The 19207-nt window shown below is 44.1% G+C and overlaps 1 protein-coding gene across 1 annotated transcript in view; it reads right to left on the minus strand.

Annotated features, from left to right (window-relative positions):
• Positions 1–19207, minus strand: part of ATAD2 (ATPase family AAA domain containing 2) — a 471993-nt gene that overhangs the window by 366518 nt on the left and 86268 nt on the right. Inside the window, exon 5 of the mRNA XM_029591972.1 lies at positions 7004–7106. Coding sequence (XP_029447832.1) covers positions 7004–7106 — 103 coding nt within the window. The remainder of the gene's footprint in view (positions 1–7003; positions 7107–19207) is intronic.

A 19207-nucleotide genomic window follows, 5' to 3' on the forward strand; every position in this document is an offset into this window, starting at 1 on the left:
AACCGGGGAGTAGCCCCCCATATGATGTTAATTATTTTACGGACATTATCACTTGCCATACGGCCAGGAATAAAACCAGCCTGGTCCGAGTGGATAATTTGGGATATAAAGTTGTTCATTCTATCGGCGAGGAGTTTAGCGAGAATTTTGAGATCCAAATTTATTAAGGAAATTGGGCGATAAGACGCACATAGCGCCGGGTCCCTGCCAGGTTTGGCTATAATGGTGATACCCGCCGTATTAGAATCTGGGTTTAACATCCCCCCTTCCCGTAGATAATTAAAATGGCTCTGCAGATGGGGCGCAATGGTGTGACTAAAAGATTTATAAAATTTGGCGGTTAAGCCATCGGGGCCCGGCGCTTTTCCCACTTTGAGGGATTTGATGACACTGAGAATCTCCAGTGTCGTGATTTCCGCATTTAAGCTATCTCGCATTTCTGGGATGAGGCGAGGCAGGGGGAGAGCTTGAAGGTATTGAATGATATCTGAGGTCTGTATGTGGGATTCTGCTGAGTATAAGTCTTGATAAAATTTGAGAAATTGTTGAGCAATAGCCGAATTGGTTGTTTCAACTTCCCCTTTTTCATTTTTAATTTTAAGGATATGGTTCTGAAAGGACTGCTTTTTCAATTGTTGGGCTAAAACCCTTCCAGCTCTATTCCCCCCCTCAAAATGTACTTGTCTAGAAAGGCTTAGTGCATGCGAGATGCGATCCAATTCCAGGCTATGTAAATCATCTCTGACTTTAGTAAGTTGGATCAAAGTCTTCTTGGAACGAGTTGTACTATGTTGTTTCGTGAGATCTAGAATCTGCGCTCTCAGTTGGGAACAGGCTGCTTCCCTCTTCTTTTTAAGATAAGAGGTATGGGAAATGAAATGGCCTCTAATATAAGATTTGAAACAGTCCCAAACCACGACAGGGGAGGAGACTGATCCAGTATTAATCGTAAAGAAATCCCGTATGAGCTGTGTGGTGGTCTGGATGAACGAGGGGGTCGTGTAATATGGATTCATTAAGTCGCCAATATTTACAACCATGATCACCAGACGGTATGCGAAGCTGTAAGGAAATGGATGCATGATCGGACCATGAGATGATTCCTATATCAGGTTTACGGATCATATGAAATAGGTTTTTGTCTACCATTAAGTAATCTATTCTCGAATAGGAATCATGTGGCTTAGAATAAAATGAGTACGATCGTGAATGTGGAAAAGTAGCCCTCCAAGAGTCTATTAAGTTGTGCTCAGTCAGAAGGTCCTTGAGGGCTCTAGTGTGTACCGAAGCCATGTGGGATAGACCCTTAGAGGTGTCAATGGAAGGGGATAGGGTGACATTAAAGTCGCCTCCAACAATTAAGTGGCCAGAAGCATTCAAGGTTATAGTTTTTGGAGATTCCTGAAGAAAACAGCCTGTTCCCTGTTAGGAGCGTACACAGAGAGAAACGTGAAATCAAGATCATGCAGGGTAATACAGAGTAAAAAAAATCAACCCTGAGGGTCTGAGATACACTTCTTGCATTCAAACACCATATGTGATGCAAACAAAATTCCAACTGCTGCATACCTGGTATTTTTGTGGGCGGCAGAAAAAAAACTGACTGTGGTATTTACTCGACCGCATAAGGGATTCGTACCTACGTGTGAGATGCGTTTCTTGGACAAAAATAATTCTGGATTGGAAACTGACATCTCTCTATAAAAAAGGGATCGCTTTTGGGGAGTATTGAGGCCTTTAGCATTTATGGATACTATGTTGAACATAGCCATTGGCTGAAAGTAAGGTGGTGAAAAAATGCCTGGGAAAAATCCATAGCGTACACTAAGAAAAGTCTATCAGCCTGGGCAATACCAAGCCGCAAGGGAGACGCTTTGATCCTGGGAAAATAACCTTGAGACTAAGTCAGGAGCAAAGTAAAGAAGGGGAAGAAAAATGACCTGCCATTAGCAAAAAATATGCAGCATGGAGGAGCATCACCTCAAGACCCAGATGATCAGAAACATTAGCATGAACCCCTCTAAAGCCTAAGTACCCCAATGTTCCCCTATAACACTGCCACCACCTCCAGGCAGACTGACTCCCATCCCAAGTTGGGGGAGTGAGTGGTATCACGAAGGAGAGAGACGGCACCCCACCCCCTCCCCCAAATCCACAGCAACCATGAACAAGAGAAAAACAAGAATAAAACAGAAATATACAATGTAAACGCGCTCAGTAAACATCAAAAACAGACATATATAGTTAGCTAACAAAATGACCCAGTACAAGCTGGGAGATATTAGTGCTCCAGATGCAGGACATTAGAGAAATTTCAGGAAGGGCCTTGTTTAGAAGAAAGACCGCCAGAATGCCTCCGAAGCCTGTTGTTGCGCTTCCCCACCCTCTGCCACACAGGGTATGGAGTGTGGGAGGTGGCGGGCCCCACAGATTTCTGAGGTGGTTGAGAGGCTGTATATCCCAGAGGTGAAAGGCTAGGAATGGCCTCTTCCACAGACAGGCACTTATGCGTGGCCCCCTCGAGTGAAAATGAGAGACCAAATGGGTGCAGCCATCTGTATTTTACAGATTTATTGCGGAGAAAAGCTGTGACTTCTCTGAAGGATTGGCGAATTTGAAGAGTCGCCAAGGAGAGGTCCGGGAAGACAGCAATGTTATGATTGTTCCAGACCCACGTAGGGCTATCTGCTCCTTAATTTTGTATGCGGTGAAACAAACAATAATGTCTCGCAGACGGTTGGACTGGGGGGGGCGCAAGGCTCTATGAACTCGATCAAATTGTATGTCAGGAGGTAGAAATTCCCCCTGTTTAGTCGTCTCCCTGAGTAGATATAAGCAAAAGTCCCGGATCAGCACATGGCAGTCCTCGGGTCCAGACGGCTCAGGAAAACCCCAAAAACGGAGGTTGCTCCTCCGCGCTCTATTTTCTAGGTCGGCGATCTTAGCTGAAAGTTGATCGGTATCCACCCGGAGGGAGTCAGTAATATTTTTAGTCACCAGTACCTGCTCAGCTTGTCCCTCAAGGCGCACGTCCAAATCGTCCACTCTATGGCCCAGAGGCGTGAGATCCTCCCGTATCTCCTCCAAGTGGGTCAGTAATTCTTGCCAGAACGATTTTATATCCGCCCTTAATCCAGCGAACCGCTTCAGGAATTCGTCCCGGGTCGGGTGTTCAGACAGTGCCCCGTCACGGGATTCGGTAAGTGTCAGGGATGGCTCTGAGGATTCAGTGCGCGAAACGCCGCCATTTTGGTCTCCGTCCTCGTTAGCGGAGCAGCTGCTTGAATCTTTAGTTCCTTCTCTCTGGTATGAGAAACATTGCAGATCCGGATTTTTTTTTTTTTTGCTGGCCATAGCTCGCAACAAGGGCTTTCTCCCAGGGCCTAAAGATAGTTGCTAGGTGTGGTTAGAGCGCGGATTGCCGTGGATTTGGGGAGAGACGACGGGAGCTCAGGAATCAAGCTGCCATCTCACAGCGTGACGTCACGCAGCCCCCTAGAGAAAATATTTTTTAATCATTGCATAATTAAGCTCTGGAATTCATTTCCAGAGATGTGTGGTGTAGCTGCATTTAAAAAAAGGTTTGGACAAGTTCTTGGAGGAAAAGTCCATAAACCAATATGGTGGAGTTGCAGAAATCCACTTCTTATCTCTAGGATAAGCAGCATGGAATCTATCTGCCCTTTGGGGTTTTGCCAGGTACTTATGACCTGGATTGGCCACAGCTGGAAACACTGGGCTTGATGGACCTTTGGGCTGACCCTGCATGGCAAATCTTATATTCTTATGTATCCAGCCTCTATTGCCTAGAGTCACAGGAAGAATGAATTTAAAAACACAGCTTATCCTCAGGAAGCCTCTGAGGTTTCAAATTTCCTAGGTTCTTGAACAGCTTCTCCAGATCCTTTCCAAATAATTTCCCTTAACTGGGAGCTTTCCCAGACAATACTTTGACCAAGTATCTGCAGAACAGCTCTGAAATCAAAGAAGTCTCCTGGCTGCCACAGCAGAAGCTACTGCACGACAAGAAACTAAGATCATACAAGGCACCTACCAAAAAGTTGGCAGCTGACTCCATCCTAGCCTCCTTATCACTTTCTGGAAGCTGTTGTAACCAGCACAAGAGCAGGCTGACCACAAAACAACCAGAAATAGAAATCTAGAACCAGCAGCGCAGAGGAAGCAAATAAATGCTTCAATGGATTCTCTACATTTCTATCCTGAGGGTCCAAAAAAAGAAGTGTTACCCTCTATCGGGATAGTGGTACACCTAGTAACACCTGTGACCACACTGTCAATCGTGGCACTTGAAGCAAGCACTTAACCATCTCTGAAGGAAGAGAATATAGCTTCAGAGGAAAAAAAAAGTCTTCACACTTATGAAACCAGACTCAGAGGCCTTCCACTCTACCAATACCATCTCCTCCACCTCAGAATGTAAAGAGAAACTTACTTATCCCCTTAATAGGATCCCATACAGGAGTCTCCTCAACTGCAATGTTGGCTATTCTGATGCAGGATACTACTTGAACAATCTAGGCTGCAATCTATTCTTTATAAAAAAAAAGATAAATGGCTGGAGTCATCCTCCCTATCAGAGTCCACCTACTCTTTCTCCATAGAAGGGCCGTGCTCTGAATCAGCCCAGGCCACAAAGTTTTACAGATCCTTATCCAGACCCCTGGAGGGAAACTCTGGTGAAACATGAGGACATCTGTGCAGAGCCAGACCATTAACAAAAGACTCAACAGTCTCAGTGGAAAAAAAATCAGGCTTTCCACCAGGGTTCTGAATAGCATAGAAAACCTAGACTAACATGAAAAACTCCAGGGAGAACTCGACAACCGAGGTACACTGATCTGGGGAGGCCAGAATTGGGAACACCTGTGCCAATATAAGAGCTGGAGCCTCCCTCATTTACAAAGGTCCTCCACTTAAGCTGTGAATCAGCAACAGGCATGGGAGAGCGGTTTATAATAGCCAATGCTCCCACCAAAACCATGGCCTCATAGGCTTCTGACCATGATAGGCCAGCAGGGAATAAGGCCTGGAAGCCTACCCTAAATCCAGAGGAGCTTCAGAAAACCAACCAGAAATCATAAAACATTCCCCAAGGACCTCCCTCACAGCAATGCAGGCTGAGTAGTGAAGCTCTGCAGCCAACGCAGACTGCCTGCAGCTGCAGGCCCCGCAGTGGTGGCTTCTCCCTGGTTTTGGACTTGGAGAAACCCCCCCCCCCCCCCCCCCCCCAGGCATAGGTCTGGTGGAGACTGGAGCCCCAAAAACTCCCTCGGAAGCAGAAAGTTATCCTGCAGGGAAATCAGACAGAATACCTCTCACTCAAATCTGATAAAACAAGGCTGTTGCTGCTCTCCTACTTTCCTTCAGGTTTGATTTTTAAAAACTCACATAATAGAGAAGAAGGGGGGATGGGGACAGGGGGAATCTGGAGGATTATGACAGGTTGCCCAGAAGAAAGAATAAAGCCTCCTGCAGGAATGTTATCTCCTAAATTTTTATTTATTTATTTATTTTAAGGGAGAAAATTCTCTTCCCCTCCCCTAACCCCAGGGCTGGACCAGAGAACCCGTTAGCAGGCTCACACAGACTGGATCACCAGAGGCCAGGCCCAAAACAGCGTTCCAAGAAATCCTGCTGTACTACCCGTAGTCCTACTATCTGCTGAAGGCAGAGAATACTGGGTTCTCACTGTACTCCATCTATACATAGTGGTGTTCTGGCACTAGAGAAATCAATTTGCTCTGCCCCCATCTACTGGTGTAGCAGGATGAATGGAAACTTTCCCCACCAGACACACAGATCAGGCCCTAATTTTCTATGTTTCTAAAAAGTGTAGTGTCATCTTCACAGTCTGGATTCTTGTGCTTTTCACTGTAAAGTACATGCATTAAAACACTTTCCAGAACGGTGCCTGAAGATTTTAAAAAGTCCTTAACAAAAAAAAAAAAAAAAGACCAACAGGCATAGGAACCATACCTCTCATGCTGGATGTCATCATAAGTCCCCAGTAATGGCACCAGGTAGAATTTACACTAATGTTTTATTTTTATTATTTTTACCAAAGGCAGTTTCACATAATACAACTATTCACATCAACATTTGCTTAATAAAATGTAACTATTGTTTCAACCTAGCAGTCAAATGTCTATATATATGTCTCTCTAGAAGATTACACTCTAGAAGATTACACTTTGGCAGTCATATGTAAATCAATGGATTAATAACACTTGTCTGTCTGCCATATTCTGTAGTTTTTATGAGATCAAATGTTCAAAAAGGATTTAACAGGAAATAAAGGGGAAAAACATTTCAGTGGGTTTCCAGAAAGTTTATTTTAAGTTGATTTGTACTATAGTAATCTGAAGCAGCCAGTGATTTTTTTATTTTTTTTTGGGAAGGGGTGTCACAGAAAGAGAGGGACATGGTATGAAGTCTTTTCAATGATTCAACATAACCTAAATTATATAAAAAGAAAAAAATGGTTGTGGAAGAGCAATATACTTTGTCTTATCTGGTTGAATGAAATATAGCCTTACTTTTGAGGTGCACGATCAGTGAGAAAAAAAAAATGCATGCAGGGGGACGGTTGGCCTGGTAGCTCAGTGGCAGTGCTGTGTATTGCTATGTAAAGAACAATTCAGTTCCTAGCTCACGTCTTGCGCACCCCAGACTGGCCAGGAGTAATGTTTGGAGCCCTAGTAGGGGAAGGGGGTCATAATACACACAGTGGCAACACCTACTGGCAGGATTTAGGTCCATGATTGCAGGGTTCCTGATTAAGGGCTATCAATGCAATGACTGAACTAAAGATGGGAGGGAATACAAAAAATGGAAAATAATCCCTATGTAGTTGTGAATGAAGGCTCATGGTGTCATATCCTAGTCTTGGATCCAACTTTTCTGGAAGCCCAAAGATGCAGGAGAAATCTGACAAATCAAAAATGCTGATATAAAAAAAAAGAGATTCAAATTATAGATTTACTTCTTCAGTATCATTGAAGTCTCCTGGGTCATCCAGTTCCCTCATCCGGAGGCGACGCATCTTCTTCATGTCATCCATTTTCTGCAGTACAGCTTCTGCAGTGCTTTAAAAAGCAAAAGGTTTGCATCTACTAGCTAAACATTAATACTGGAAGACTTATAAAACATGTACAAGTAATGGGGTTTACAAATCAATCGAGTCCAGCAATACTTCACATGAGGTGACAACAGCAAGAAATGGCCAAGCTAGTCACACTAAAGACTGTTAAAAAAAATAAATAAAAAAATAAAAAAATAGGAGCATAACTTCAAACAAATCACCACAAAGAGGCCAAAAATTCTGTATCCCAAAAGATCCATATATACTTGGCATATAAATGTCTTACTGCTTTGCAAGATTATGCCACTGCATCAATTTTAAAAATCTTAAATGTACATTTCTCTAATTTCTTTCTATAAGAACTAGAAGTTGAAACTTACTACAAAGCTACTGCACTGTTTAAAATATTTGTTACCCTCCCAAACATGTATAAAGCAAAAGTTACTTACCTGTAATCAAGGCTCTCTCTCCATTAGTTCAGTTCTCCTGACTGCTTAGCTAAAGGTAAAATTCTGGATGATTTATCCTGCTTCCTATGGAGAACCCTGATTACAGGTAAGCAACTTTGCTTTCTCTGCTAACAAGCAGGATTAAAACCAGCCATAATTAGTGGGAAGTCCCAAGTTATTTATTTATTTTTAACTTTTTTATTCCGACGTTCCTGTATAAAATACAAATCACACCGGTTTACATAGAAACTGAAAAGACGCCTGGGGGCAATACAAGTAACGTGAGAATACAAGTAAATACAAGCAAGGGAAAGTTAGATAAATATAAATGCCTTCACTTCAGGTTGACTATGAATACTTTCATTAACTACAGAGAACATGCGAAACAATTGAATGCCACGTTAAAACGTTCACAACCTTAAGAACAAGTTAGTGCACTGGAATACATTTGAGAACATTTGCATTAGAATGCATTTGAGATCAGCTGAATTACAGGTTGGTTAAAGGATTAAAATCCAATAAAGTTGAATTGGTCCGAAAAGGTAAAAAACTGGCCATGCTAGTGGGCAGATGGATGTAATGGGCTTGGCGCCGTTGGGTAGGTGCTCTCTGGGGAGAAGCCCCTAAGGTAAAATCTGAAGAGACTCGGTCGTGGGAGTGGAGTGACCTTGCCAGGGACGGCCTCTGGGGGTGTTCTCTTTCCAAATAGGGCTTGTCTGAGAAGGCTTGGCTGAGAAGTCAGAGATGTCATTCTGAGAAGGCTTGGCTGAAAAGCCAAGTTTTAAGTTATTTTTTTTGATTATCGATGGGCAAGGTTCAAGGCGTAAATCCGGGGGGAGTGCATTGCAATGCGGGGGGCCAGCTGTGGATAGGGCGCGCTTAAGGAGGAGTTAGCTGGGGGGGCATACAGTGTGCCTTTGTATGCTCTTCTGATAGGTCTATCTGAAGTGTGGGGACGTAGTTGGATGCTTAGATTGAGGGGGGGGGGGAGATATTATGGATAGCCTTGTGGATCATCATGAGTACTTTATATAGAATCCTGGATTTGATGGGTAACCAGTGGAGGTTCTGAAGGATGGGAGTGATGTGTTCTCTTTTGTTGGCGTTGGTGAGAATCCTGGCGGCGGCGTTCTGAACCATCTGCAGGGGTTTAGTGGTGTTAGAAGGGAGACAGAGAAGAAGGGAGTTACAATAATCAATTTTAGACAGGATGATAGATTGAAGTACCATACGGAAATCTCTGAAGTGCAGAAGAGGTTTTAGTTTTCTTAATACCTGCAGTTTGAAAAAGCATTCTTTTGTGGTATTGTTTATGAATTTTTTTAGGTTTAGCTGGTTATCAAGTATAACGCCTAAATCCCTCACATATGGTGAGTGATTTATGTTTGTTTTGGCAAATTGGGAAGGGCTTGGAGAATTGAGAAGAACGTTGCTGTTATCCTGAGATATGATGAGAATCTCCGTCTTATTGGTATTTAGGACGAGGTTGAGGCTGGAAAGTAGGTTGATTGATTGAAGGCAGTTCTTCCAGAAGGATCATGTTTTTTGTAGGGACTCAGATTGGGATAAGAATCTGGACGTCGTCCGCATAGAGGTAGTAAGCTTTAGGTTTGTTAGTAGATGGCAGAGCGGGAGAAGGTAAATGTTGAATAGGGTAGGTGAAAGGGATGATCCCTGGGGGACTCCCAGGTTGGATCTGACTGGGTGCGATTCTTTGTTGATCCCGACCTTGAAAAACCTATTGTCCAGGAAGGATTTAAACCAGCTGAGTGCCGTTCCCTTGATGCCTATGTCTTCAAGACGCTCTACTAGAATTGTGTGGTTCATGGAGTCAAAGGCCGCTGAAAGATCTAGAAGAGCTAGCAGGTAAGGTTGTCTTTTTTCTAAGTTTAGGAGGATGGTGTCCGAGAGAGATGTTAGGAGTGATTCTGTGTTTAGTGTTTTGCGGAAGCTGAACTGAGATGGAGCGAGAATATTGTTTTCATCCAGATATTCTGAAAGTTGCTTGTTGACTATTTTTTCCATAAGATTGGCGATCAATGGCAAGTTCGCAATGGGACGGAAGTTAGCTGGGTCCGTTGTCTACAAGTTGGGGTTTAAGTATTGCAAGCTTTAGTTGGTCTGGAAATAGCCCTTGAGCTAGAGAACAATTAATGATTTCTGCGATAGGCTTGGCAATGATGTTCGGGATGGCGAAGAGAAGGTTAGGAGGTATTGGGTCTGATGGATGTGAGGAAGGTTTAAGTTTCTTGAGAATATTTTCTATTTCAAGTGATGATGTAAAATCAAAGGATTCAAGGGTTGAGTTTCGTTGTAGCGAGTTAGCGAGCAGGAGAGGCGGCAAGGAATTGGATGTGGCAAGAGGTGCGGTAAGGTTGATGATTTTTTTCTCGAAGTATTTGGCCAGTTCTGTAGCTTTGCAAGAATCTAGGTCGTCCAGGATGATGGGAGGAGATGGTTTGGTGAGAGCTGAGATGTAAGAAAACAGAGCTTTGGAATCAAAAATGAAATGATGGATTTTTTTTGAGAAAAAAATCTCTCTTTATTCTGTGGATGGTGTTCCTGTAGGTATTTAGGAGGGATTTGTAGGCCGATAGAGTCGAAGTGGAGGGTTTTTTTTCACCATCTATGTTCCTTACTTCTTAGGTCTTGCTTGAGGGACTTCAGTTCAGGTGTGAACCAAGGTTTCCTGTTGTCCAGTGAAGGATGTAGAACTTTGGTGATTATAGGGCAGGTTTGTTCTGCAACTTTGTTGGTGATGTTGATCCAGGAAGAGGTCGCTGCGGTTGCATCTGAAAGGTCGAGCTGGGCTAATTCGTTAGATAGCTGAGTGCTGAGGTGGTCTGTGGAGCAAGGTTTCCTGAATTGGACTGTGGTTTTGGGAAGGGAATGGGGTGGGTGTTCTTTAATCTCCAGAACCGTGGATATGATCTGATGGTCTGACCAAGGAACTGGCGAGCATGTTGGGTCGGTGGATAGAGAGATGCCTTCATTTATGAAGATAAGGTCCAATGTGTGGCCCGCTTTGTGAGTCGGACTGTTGACAATTTGTCTAAAATCCATGTTGCTGAGTGAGGAGAGTAAAATTTCATAGTTGTAGGATTGTGGTGAGACGTCCACATGCAGATTAAAGTCTCCCATCATTATGGCTGGCTTGTCGGCGTTGAAATGTTTAGCGATGAATTCAATGATGGGTGAAGGGTCAGATTCTAATCTTCCTGGAGGAGCGTAGATTAATCCGATTTGAAGATGATCTGAATTGAAGAAGGCTAATTCAAGGTTGGAAGTAGAATTTGACAGTTTCAGAGTTAGTCCTAGACTTTTTTTTGCAGCTAAAAGAAGCCCTCCTCTTTTTTTTGAGTCTGGGAATAGAGAGGAGGTCATATAATTGAGTGGGGAGCTGGTTAATTAGTACAGTATCCATGGGTTTCAGCCAGGTTTCAGTGATTGCACAGATGTCTGGCATAACGTCTACCAGATAGTCATTAAGAATGTGTGTTTTTTTGGAGAGAGATTGGGCATTAAAGAGAGTTAATGAGAATAGTGAAAGGCCACGTATTTGAGTAAGTTGAGGGTTGCCTTGCAGAGAAAGAAAACAGAAAACCCAGAGTGCCCAATGGAGAGTGAAATACTGAATGAACAGGCTGCAGAAAACTGCTTGTCCAAAGGTACTGTCTTCTTTGGGACCTGATGTGCTGACAGTAATGGGACATAAAAGTGTGGACTGACAATCAACTAGCAGCTTCACAAATGTCTTCAATGGAAATGGCTCTTAGAGATGCGCCACTGAAGTCACTATGGCTCTAACTTGATGAGCCTTGATATAGTCTGATCTATAAGCCAGCCAATGCACAACACTATATACTATACAGTCCGCTTCCCAATTGGACAGAGTTCTTTTGGCAACTACCCTTCCCAACCTACTGAGATCATAAGGACATGAACAACTGAGAAAACTGACAGTGAAGCATTGTCCTCTGCAAGTAACAGGCTAGTGCTCTCGAAGTCCCATAAAGCACGTTCTCCTTTGTGTGCATGTGGCTTCTGAAAGAACATCAACAGCACAATCATTTGGTTGATGCAGAATGCAGAAACCACTTTTGGGAACAATTTAGGTAAAGCATGTAAAACAACAAACATGCTGAGGTGATGGCCATGAGGAATACCTTCCAGGTGAGAAATTATAGATCCACTCACTCAAGAAGTTCAAAGGAAGATTTCATAAGCTGAGCCAAAGCCACACTAAGGTCCCATGTTACTAGTAATTTACTGACTGGAGGCTTGAAATGCACAGTCTCTTCATAATTTTTGATACTAGAAGGGTGGAGCAAAATAAGAGCTTCATCCACTCGCTGGTGATAAGATGCAATGGTACAAATGTGCACCTTAAATGAAGACGTGCAGAGGCCTGATGAAAGGAAAAAGATTTATTGAAAGTGGTCTGCAAGACTCATCTCACAACATGCAGAGAATCTCTTCCACTTGAAGTTTTAGGGCTTCCTGGTGAAGTTTTTCTAGCAGAGATTAGAATGTCTGCCATATCCCTGGGAAGGAACCAGGTAGATACTACTGTGGGCTCACCATCCACATGAGAGCCAAGGATGAAAGATTTGGGTGGCAAAGTTTTCAACCCTTTTGAGTGATGAGAGATGGATACACCTCCAGCTGGATGAAGGTCTGAACTGACAGAGGAGGTAAAGATATTATAATTGGGGTGGTCAAGCCAGGATGATAACTCTCACCCTGTCCTGAAAACCTTCTGGACATTACTGGCGATAAGTGGATTAAAGGATATGCATAGAGCAGAGAGATACTCCAGTTTAACACAAAAGCATCGGGAGCTGATCTGTAGCAGTTTGGTCTCACAAAACGGAACAGACTGACTTTTCAGTTGTTCTCCGATGCAAAAAGGTCAATCATTTCTGTTACTGAGCAGAAGAACAAATTATCCATGACCTTTTGATCTAAGGACTATTCTTGAGCATGCAAGACCCTCCCAAGTCGGTCTGTCAGCATTTTTTGAACACCCGACCAGCTGTCCCGGAAGGAAGAACTGGGATGACAGTCACATGACCACATCCACAGAGTCTCTACTTAGAACACAGACAATAAGATATGCCATACTGGGTCAGACCAAGGAACCATCAAGCCCAGTATCCTGTTTCCAACACTAGCCAATCCAAGTCACAAGTACCTGGCAAGTACCCAAACATTAGACAGATCACAAGCTACTATTGCTCATTAATTACCATCATAGCAGTTTATGGATTTATCCTCTAGGAACTTATCCAAACCTTTTTTAAACCCAGTTACACTTACTGCTGTAACCATATCCTCTGGCAATGAATTCCAGAGCTTAACTATGCACTGAGGGAAAAAGAATTTTCTTTGATTTGTTTTAAATGAGCTACTTGCTAACTTCATGGAGTGCCCCCTGGTCCTTCTATTATCTGAGAGAGTAAATAACCGATTTACATTAACTTGTTCAAGTCCTTTCATGATTTTGTAGACTTCTATCATATCCCCCCCCCCCTCAGTCGTCTCTTCTCCAAACTGAACAGCCCTAACTTCCTTAGCCTGTCTTCATAGGGCAGCGTTCCATGCCCCTTATTTTCGTTGCCTTTCTCTGCACTTTCTCCAATGCAGCTATATCCTTTTTGAGATGCAGTGACCAGAACTGCACACAGTATTCAAGGTGTGGTCTCACCATGGAGCGATACAGAGGCATAATGACATCCTCCGTTTTATTTTCCATTCCCTTCTTAATAATTCCTAACAATACAGATCCCTGAGGCACTCCACTGCCCACTCCCTTCCACTGAGAAAATTGTCCATTTAATTCTACTCTCTGTTCCTGTCTTTTAGCCAGTTTGTAATCCACGAAAGGACATCGCCACCTATCCCATGACTTTTTACTTTTCCTAGAAGCCTCTCATGAGGAACTTTGTCAAACGCCTTCTGAAAGTCCAAGGTTGAGGTGTGACGGGCTATCCTGTGTCTGAACGAAGATACGGTTTTAATAATTGGAGTTGTTCATAGAGGTATTGTACCATGTAGAATTGTTATTGTTGAATGTGGGAAGTAAACATTGCACCTTGAAAAGATTTTTTTTACCATAGTCATATAGCATTCTCTGTTCTCTTAGAGGAGGAGTGGAGGCATGTAGTCTAGTCTTTTTAGCGCATTTCATCACTGATTCTACTACGATTGATGCATGTGGTAGTTTAACTACTCCGTAAATGTTAGATTTTTGTAACCTGAATTTTAGATCCAGTTTCCTAGCTACTGGGGGTTGTTGCTTGAGGGGACTCCCAGAGTTTTGAAAAAAAGGAGTCCAATAATTTATGTGATGGTAGCGCTGATGGTTCAGCTGGGACGTCCAGAATTTTTAGAATACCGCAGACTTCTTCTCTGGGGGTCTGGTAAATTTTTTATTTCAACTTTGAGAAGAGTGCCCAATTTCTCAATGAAACGAGAATATGTAAGGTCTTCGGGAGATGGATGATCAGGTAGTTCCTCTGGGGGATCAGAGGGAATACTCGTGGAACTGTTGGGAGAGCGATCTCTGGGAGAATCTTGTGATGATTGAGGTGACTGGCTTTTGAATGTAGGATTCTTTGGATTCGGAGAATGCGGAGAGACGGGATTAGTAGGGTGCAGAGACTCCTCTAGAGGATCAGGAAAATGAGGAGGTGAAAATTGTGGATGCAAGGATGAAAACAAATTTGTAATTATTGTACATATCTGATTTATGGCTTCTTGTGAACGGAAAGGGGTATTATCGCCCTGGTCTTTCGGGGGGGGGGGGGGGGGGGGGGGAGGATAGCTTCTTGCGGTTTACCCCTGCAAGGAGGATCTCCGAAGATGGTTGAGGGGTCCAAAAGACAAGTTCCTTTCTGGGAGGTATGGTTCTTGGTGTTATTTCTTCCTGTAAATGTATCGATTTATCATGGGAACGTAAAGATAGTCCCGAGTATTCAGATCAACCACTCCGTGATGAATTTGAGCTGACAGAGTGGTTTTTGTGGAGACATCCATGGAGGTTTTGATAGGATGTCCAAAATGGGGTCTTTGGTCTTAAAGGACCATGATGGTGATTTATTCTTTGAATTTGTGGACACATGCGTCGATATATGTTCATCCCATACGTGCGGAGCCACCTGATGACACGATTGCGTCAGTGCATCAGGGGTTCTGCGTCAAAGAGTCATGAATATGAGACTGCTTCGATGCCTCATGTTTGTGTGGCTGCAACACGATGTGCATCGAGGCATGATGCTTCTCACTGTGTGAATCGGATGACGCAGAGGCGTCGTGAGCTGGTTGCTTTGGGTCTTGCGTTGGGTTTTTTGCGAAGCATACAACACGTCTGAGTCAGGACCCCTTTTTTCACGGTTCTTATTTACCTTTGAGGGGTCAGATTTGGTCCGATGCTTTTTGGGCCTCGGCTCAACAGAAGATGACCTCTTAGGTAGATTGAGAGCTCTTAGACCCTGGGGAAGATTGAATTGAACATCCTGGGGTAGGAGCATATGAGCCTGAGTCCGGTAATCGAAGGCTGCTATTTTGATGGCCCTTTATTTCTGGGCTCTGGGCGACATGCGCCCACAATCCCAACATGACGCTTGGTCATGGGCCAGGTCCCAGACAGATGTAGCAGTAATTGTGATAGTCAGTGACAGACATTTGCCCGCACTGACAATATTTATAAAAAAAAAAAAAAAAAAAATAATAATAATAATAATAAATATTTAAATCCAGGTTTTTTTGCAGCCATAGGAGCAATTAAAGTGCTGTTGAATTGAAGTTTTTTTTGTTTTGTTTTTTTTGTTGAGGAGGAGAAACTAAAGACATGTCCATGCCTGAACGCGTAAGAAAAATAACTGCCGTTGAGGAGCATGAGCTGTGCGCAGGAAGTGCCGCACATGTGCAACAACAAAAAACTTGAATCTTTGAAGTCAGTGTCCGAACCGGCACACCATCCAATGACATCACCCGAAATAGCAGGGCTAATTCAGCATGTTTATCGATGGAAAACTGAAGGCAAGACATAGAGGTCTGACATCACCTGAAGGTGGGATCGACATAGATTCTATAGGGGATGGATGAGTTAAAGCCACTAAAAAATATCCATCCTCAAATCCTTCTCTTTCCTGAAGTTAAAATGGACAACATGGTCACTATCTTTTCCATGTACCTCGAGCAACTATGGTCCTCCAGAGGCAAAGTATGCCTTAGTAAGGCTGAGGAGAGATTGGATAGCATCCCTATACACTCTCCTCCATCTGACCTCTAGGACACACTCTTTCATGACCCAGAAGAAAATAGAAACCATGGAGGGGGATCTTTGGTGCTCAATAGAGAAGAAAGGTGGGAACTTGAACTGGTCTGATTTCACTCCTCTCTCAGATTATTTAGATGGGAGCAGGGAGGAAGCCCTGAGTGTTAGGTTTTGCTCCTCCAGAGGGGAGGAGTTAGCAATCTGTTGTAATTTGCTGCTGGATACTCCTGTAGCGGGAGGAGTTAGCAATCTGTTAGGAACTGGCTCCCGTGGAAGGAGGAGTTTAGCAATCTGATATGCTCCGTAGATGGAACTACCAATCTTGTTATGATATAGACTGCTGAATTGGCAATCTGTACCAGCGGAGTGCTAGAGAGGGTACTCAGCTGGAAAGGAATGTAAATAGGTGAATCCTTGGGCCGATGGCAGCGCCCCCAAGAGGATATCCTGAGAGGGGCCACCGGCTAGCTTGGATATGGAGACAGACACAGATAGTTCTTTTATTAGATAGGTTAGTAGAACCACTAGAGGTGGTAGTAGCGAGCTGATATGCCCAGCAGGGTTGAAGTCCCTCAGATACTGGAACTGCGATCCCAGGGTTGCTGAGCTGTAGAGAGACTATAGATAGTGAGTAGACAGGGTATGCTGAATACATAGCCAGTAGTAGATGACAATCTCACATAGATTCTTAAGGAGGCTCAGTAGCTGGAAAGAGAGTTAGGCCCTCGAGGAGCGAATACCTGGTTCCAGAGAAAGCTCAGAGAGAGCGGTGGTAACTCACGAATGTCCTTATCTGCGATAGCTTCCAGGCAGTAGAGAATCTTCAGAGTATTCAGGAACATGGGCCCTCGAGGAGCGAGTACCGGTTCCTATCTGCAATCTGAAATAGAGAAAAGAGAGCGAGGTCCCCGAGGAGCAGGTACCCCTGGTAAGTCCGAGGAGGCAGAGTAGCTTAGAGAGACTACCGAGTAAAGGCAATCCCGCTATCAGTCCGTCTGTCCTTGCTAACTCAAATCGTAAGCGAAAGTGAAGACCTTTTATGTTGGAAGCGGATGACGTCAATACAGCCCCTGAGGTTCGCGCCCTTGCTGGTACATACTTCGGAGTGCGCGCCCTACGTCATCAGGAACATGCGGATCCGCAGCGTTGAGCCGGTCCAGGGACGCCGCGGCAGCAAACCGTCCATCAGACCCAGAGGGAGTCGCCACAAAGGTAGAGAGGATGGAGTGAGGGCGTAGAGCAGCCACGGACGCAACACTGAGCAAAACAGAAAAGCCACTCTGACTGATAACCACCCTGGAGGGAAGGCAGATATCTCTTAGATTCCCTTAGATCAAGCTGTCCAGAACTTCTCCATTCTGGAAAGCAAATGTTCCATCTTTCCTCACTGATCTTTAGTGTGGCAAACCCTCCCAGTCTGGCCACTAGATGCCACTTTTCCTGTTCTTATAGCACACTTAGAAAGGGAGCCATCCATACCAGTCCCTTCCACATGGAGGTTCTGATTAGAAAACTCAGTGCTATATAGTCCGGCCATTTTAAGACTTGTGGGGTTCAGTTAGAGAGAGCAATTGCAGAGTAAACATGCATTTTTTACCATACTCTGGTAGGGCTTCCTAGCCCTGCCCAAAGGAGTTTTTTGTTGTTGTTTTTTGGTTTGTTTTTTTAATAGAGATATCTCACAATGCACTCCCTGCCAGAGGATCCTTCTTATAATTCACAGTAAGATAGACTTTTAAAGCCTGATACTCCTTTCAGGCAAAGGGGCTCTCTTCAGGGGACCAAAGACCTGTGTGCCTACTCTACTCCCTAGGTAGGCAAGCATCAGTGAGAGACAGTGAAGGCAGAGAAGCTATCCAGTTTAAGGTTTAAAGTATTTTTTGGAAACTAGAGAGTAATGGGGAGATTTTTGGATCCCCCTTTCCCACTGAATTTCAGCACAAGAGTAATAACCTGATCCCCAGATTTTTCCATGAAAGAAATCACCTGAAGTAACAGCAATGGAAAACAGCAACTGAATCAAAGGAAGAAAGGACAAAAGAAGGAGATCCCATCCGGATTTCCACCCAAGGATCAGGACAGGCTGGGTGCCCACAGGAAAGAAAAAAAGTCTAAAGATAGGATTTTTGCAAAGCAAAGGGAACCCTTCCACTAGGATTCTCACAGCACAGCTGCTGGGAGAATATGAGCATTTAAAATCACCATGAGCTCTACCCAGAAGTCTGTAATAAGGACACCTACCTACACAGAAAGAAGTCCTGTAACTACAGTCAGATGTACGCTTATCATTTTGGACAATGATCTTTATTTAAATTTAAGAATCAGCAAATTTTATTTTAACACCCAGATCTGGTCCTGTCTGAGTTCTTACAGCCTCTCACCTCTTGAGATGCACTTAAAATACAGCAAAATCACTGGCAACCTTCTTTCATCATCTGGGCTAAAAGCGAGAGCTTCCCCCCATAAATAGAGTCTCCCCCAGGGATTAAAAGTCAACATGGGGATGAATAGTTGGCCGGAGCAGCCCCAGAAGATATAAATAAGATTGTGTACCCTTGGGTTTTAAAATACTCCACTAAGGGTTACATCAGTAAGCAATGTGGCAAAGAAATTCCTCACATCTCAGAAAGCTGGGCTGCTGACTGCAGAAGGGTCCTTTGCATTTGAATGAGCGGAGAAACCTCCTTACACCCAAAGAGGTTAGTTCTTGCTGTTAACTGCTGTGGCTGGTAGCATTGAAAATTAATGGTGGGGCAGGCTCTCTGACCCAGGATCATTAGGCTCAGACACACTCCGCAGCCAATTGTGCAGATGCACTACACTGGCTAGTGAGGCCTTATTATCAGCACCAATAAGAATTCTCTCCATGCCAAGGTTCTATTTTCCAAATGGCTGGCTTAAGAACATAAGAAAATGCCATACTGGGTCAGACCAAGGGTCCATCAAGCCCAGCATCCTGTTTCCAAACAGTGGCTTATAGATGCTGCAGTGCATAAAACAGGATACACCTCAGATGGCATGGAAATGCTTCACATCGATGTGCCTGATCATGTCATGGATGGCACCACTAGATCTGGGGAAACCAGGCTGCCTGGCGCCATGATGGCTCTTCGCACCCAAGGATGACCCAAGCTGCCCTAAGGCGCTCTTTGACATGACCAAAGGCACCCATCTTGGCACTGGTAGGGCCCCACATCCATGGAACCCTGTGTCAACTTATTCAGTACTGAGGGAGCTCGCCCAGGACTGGACTGGACCCCTCATGCAGCTTCTGCACCCTTCTCGGCACATCCTCCTGAGCTTGAGACCTCTGTGCCATGTTGTTTGGATGGGATGGTAATTAACCTGGATGACTCCTCCAAGGCTATTTTTGCC

This window comes from Rhinatrema bivittatum, chromosome 2 (genome assembly GCF_901001135.1).
Source record: "Rhinatrema bivittatum chromosome 2, aRhiBiv1.1, whole genome shotgun sequence".
Lineage (NCBI taxonomy): Eukaryota > Metazoa > Chordata > Amphibia > Gymnophiona > Rhinatrematidae > Rhinatrema > Rhinatrema bivittatum.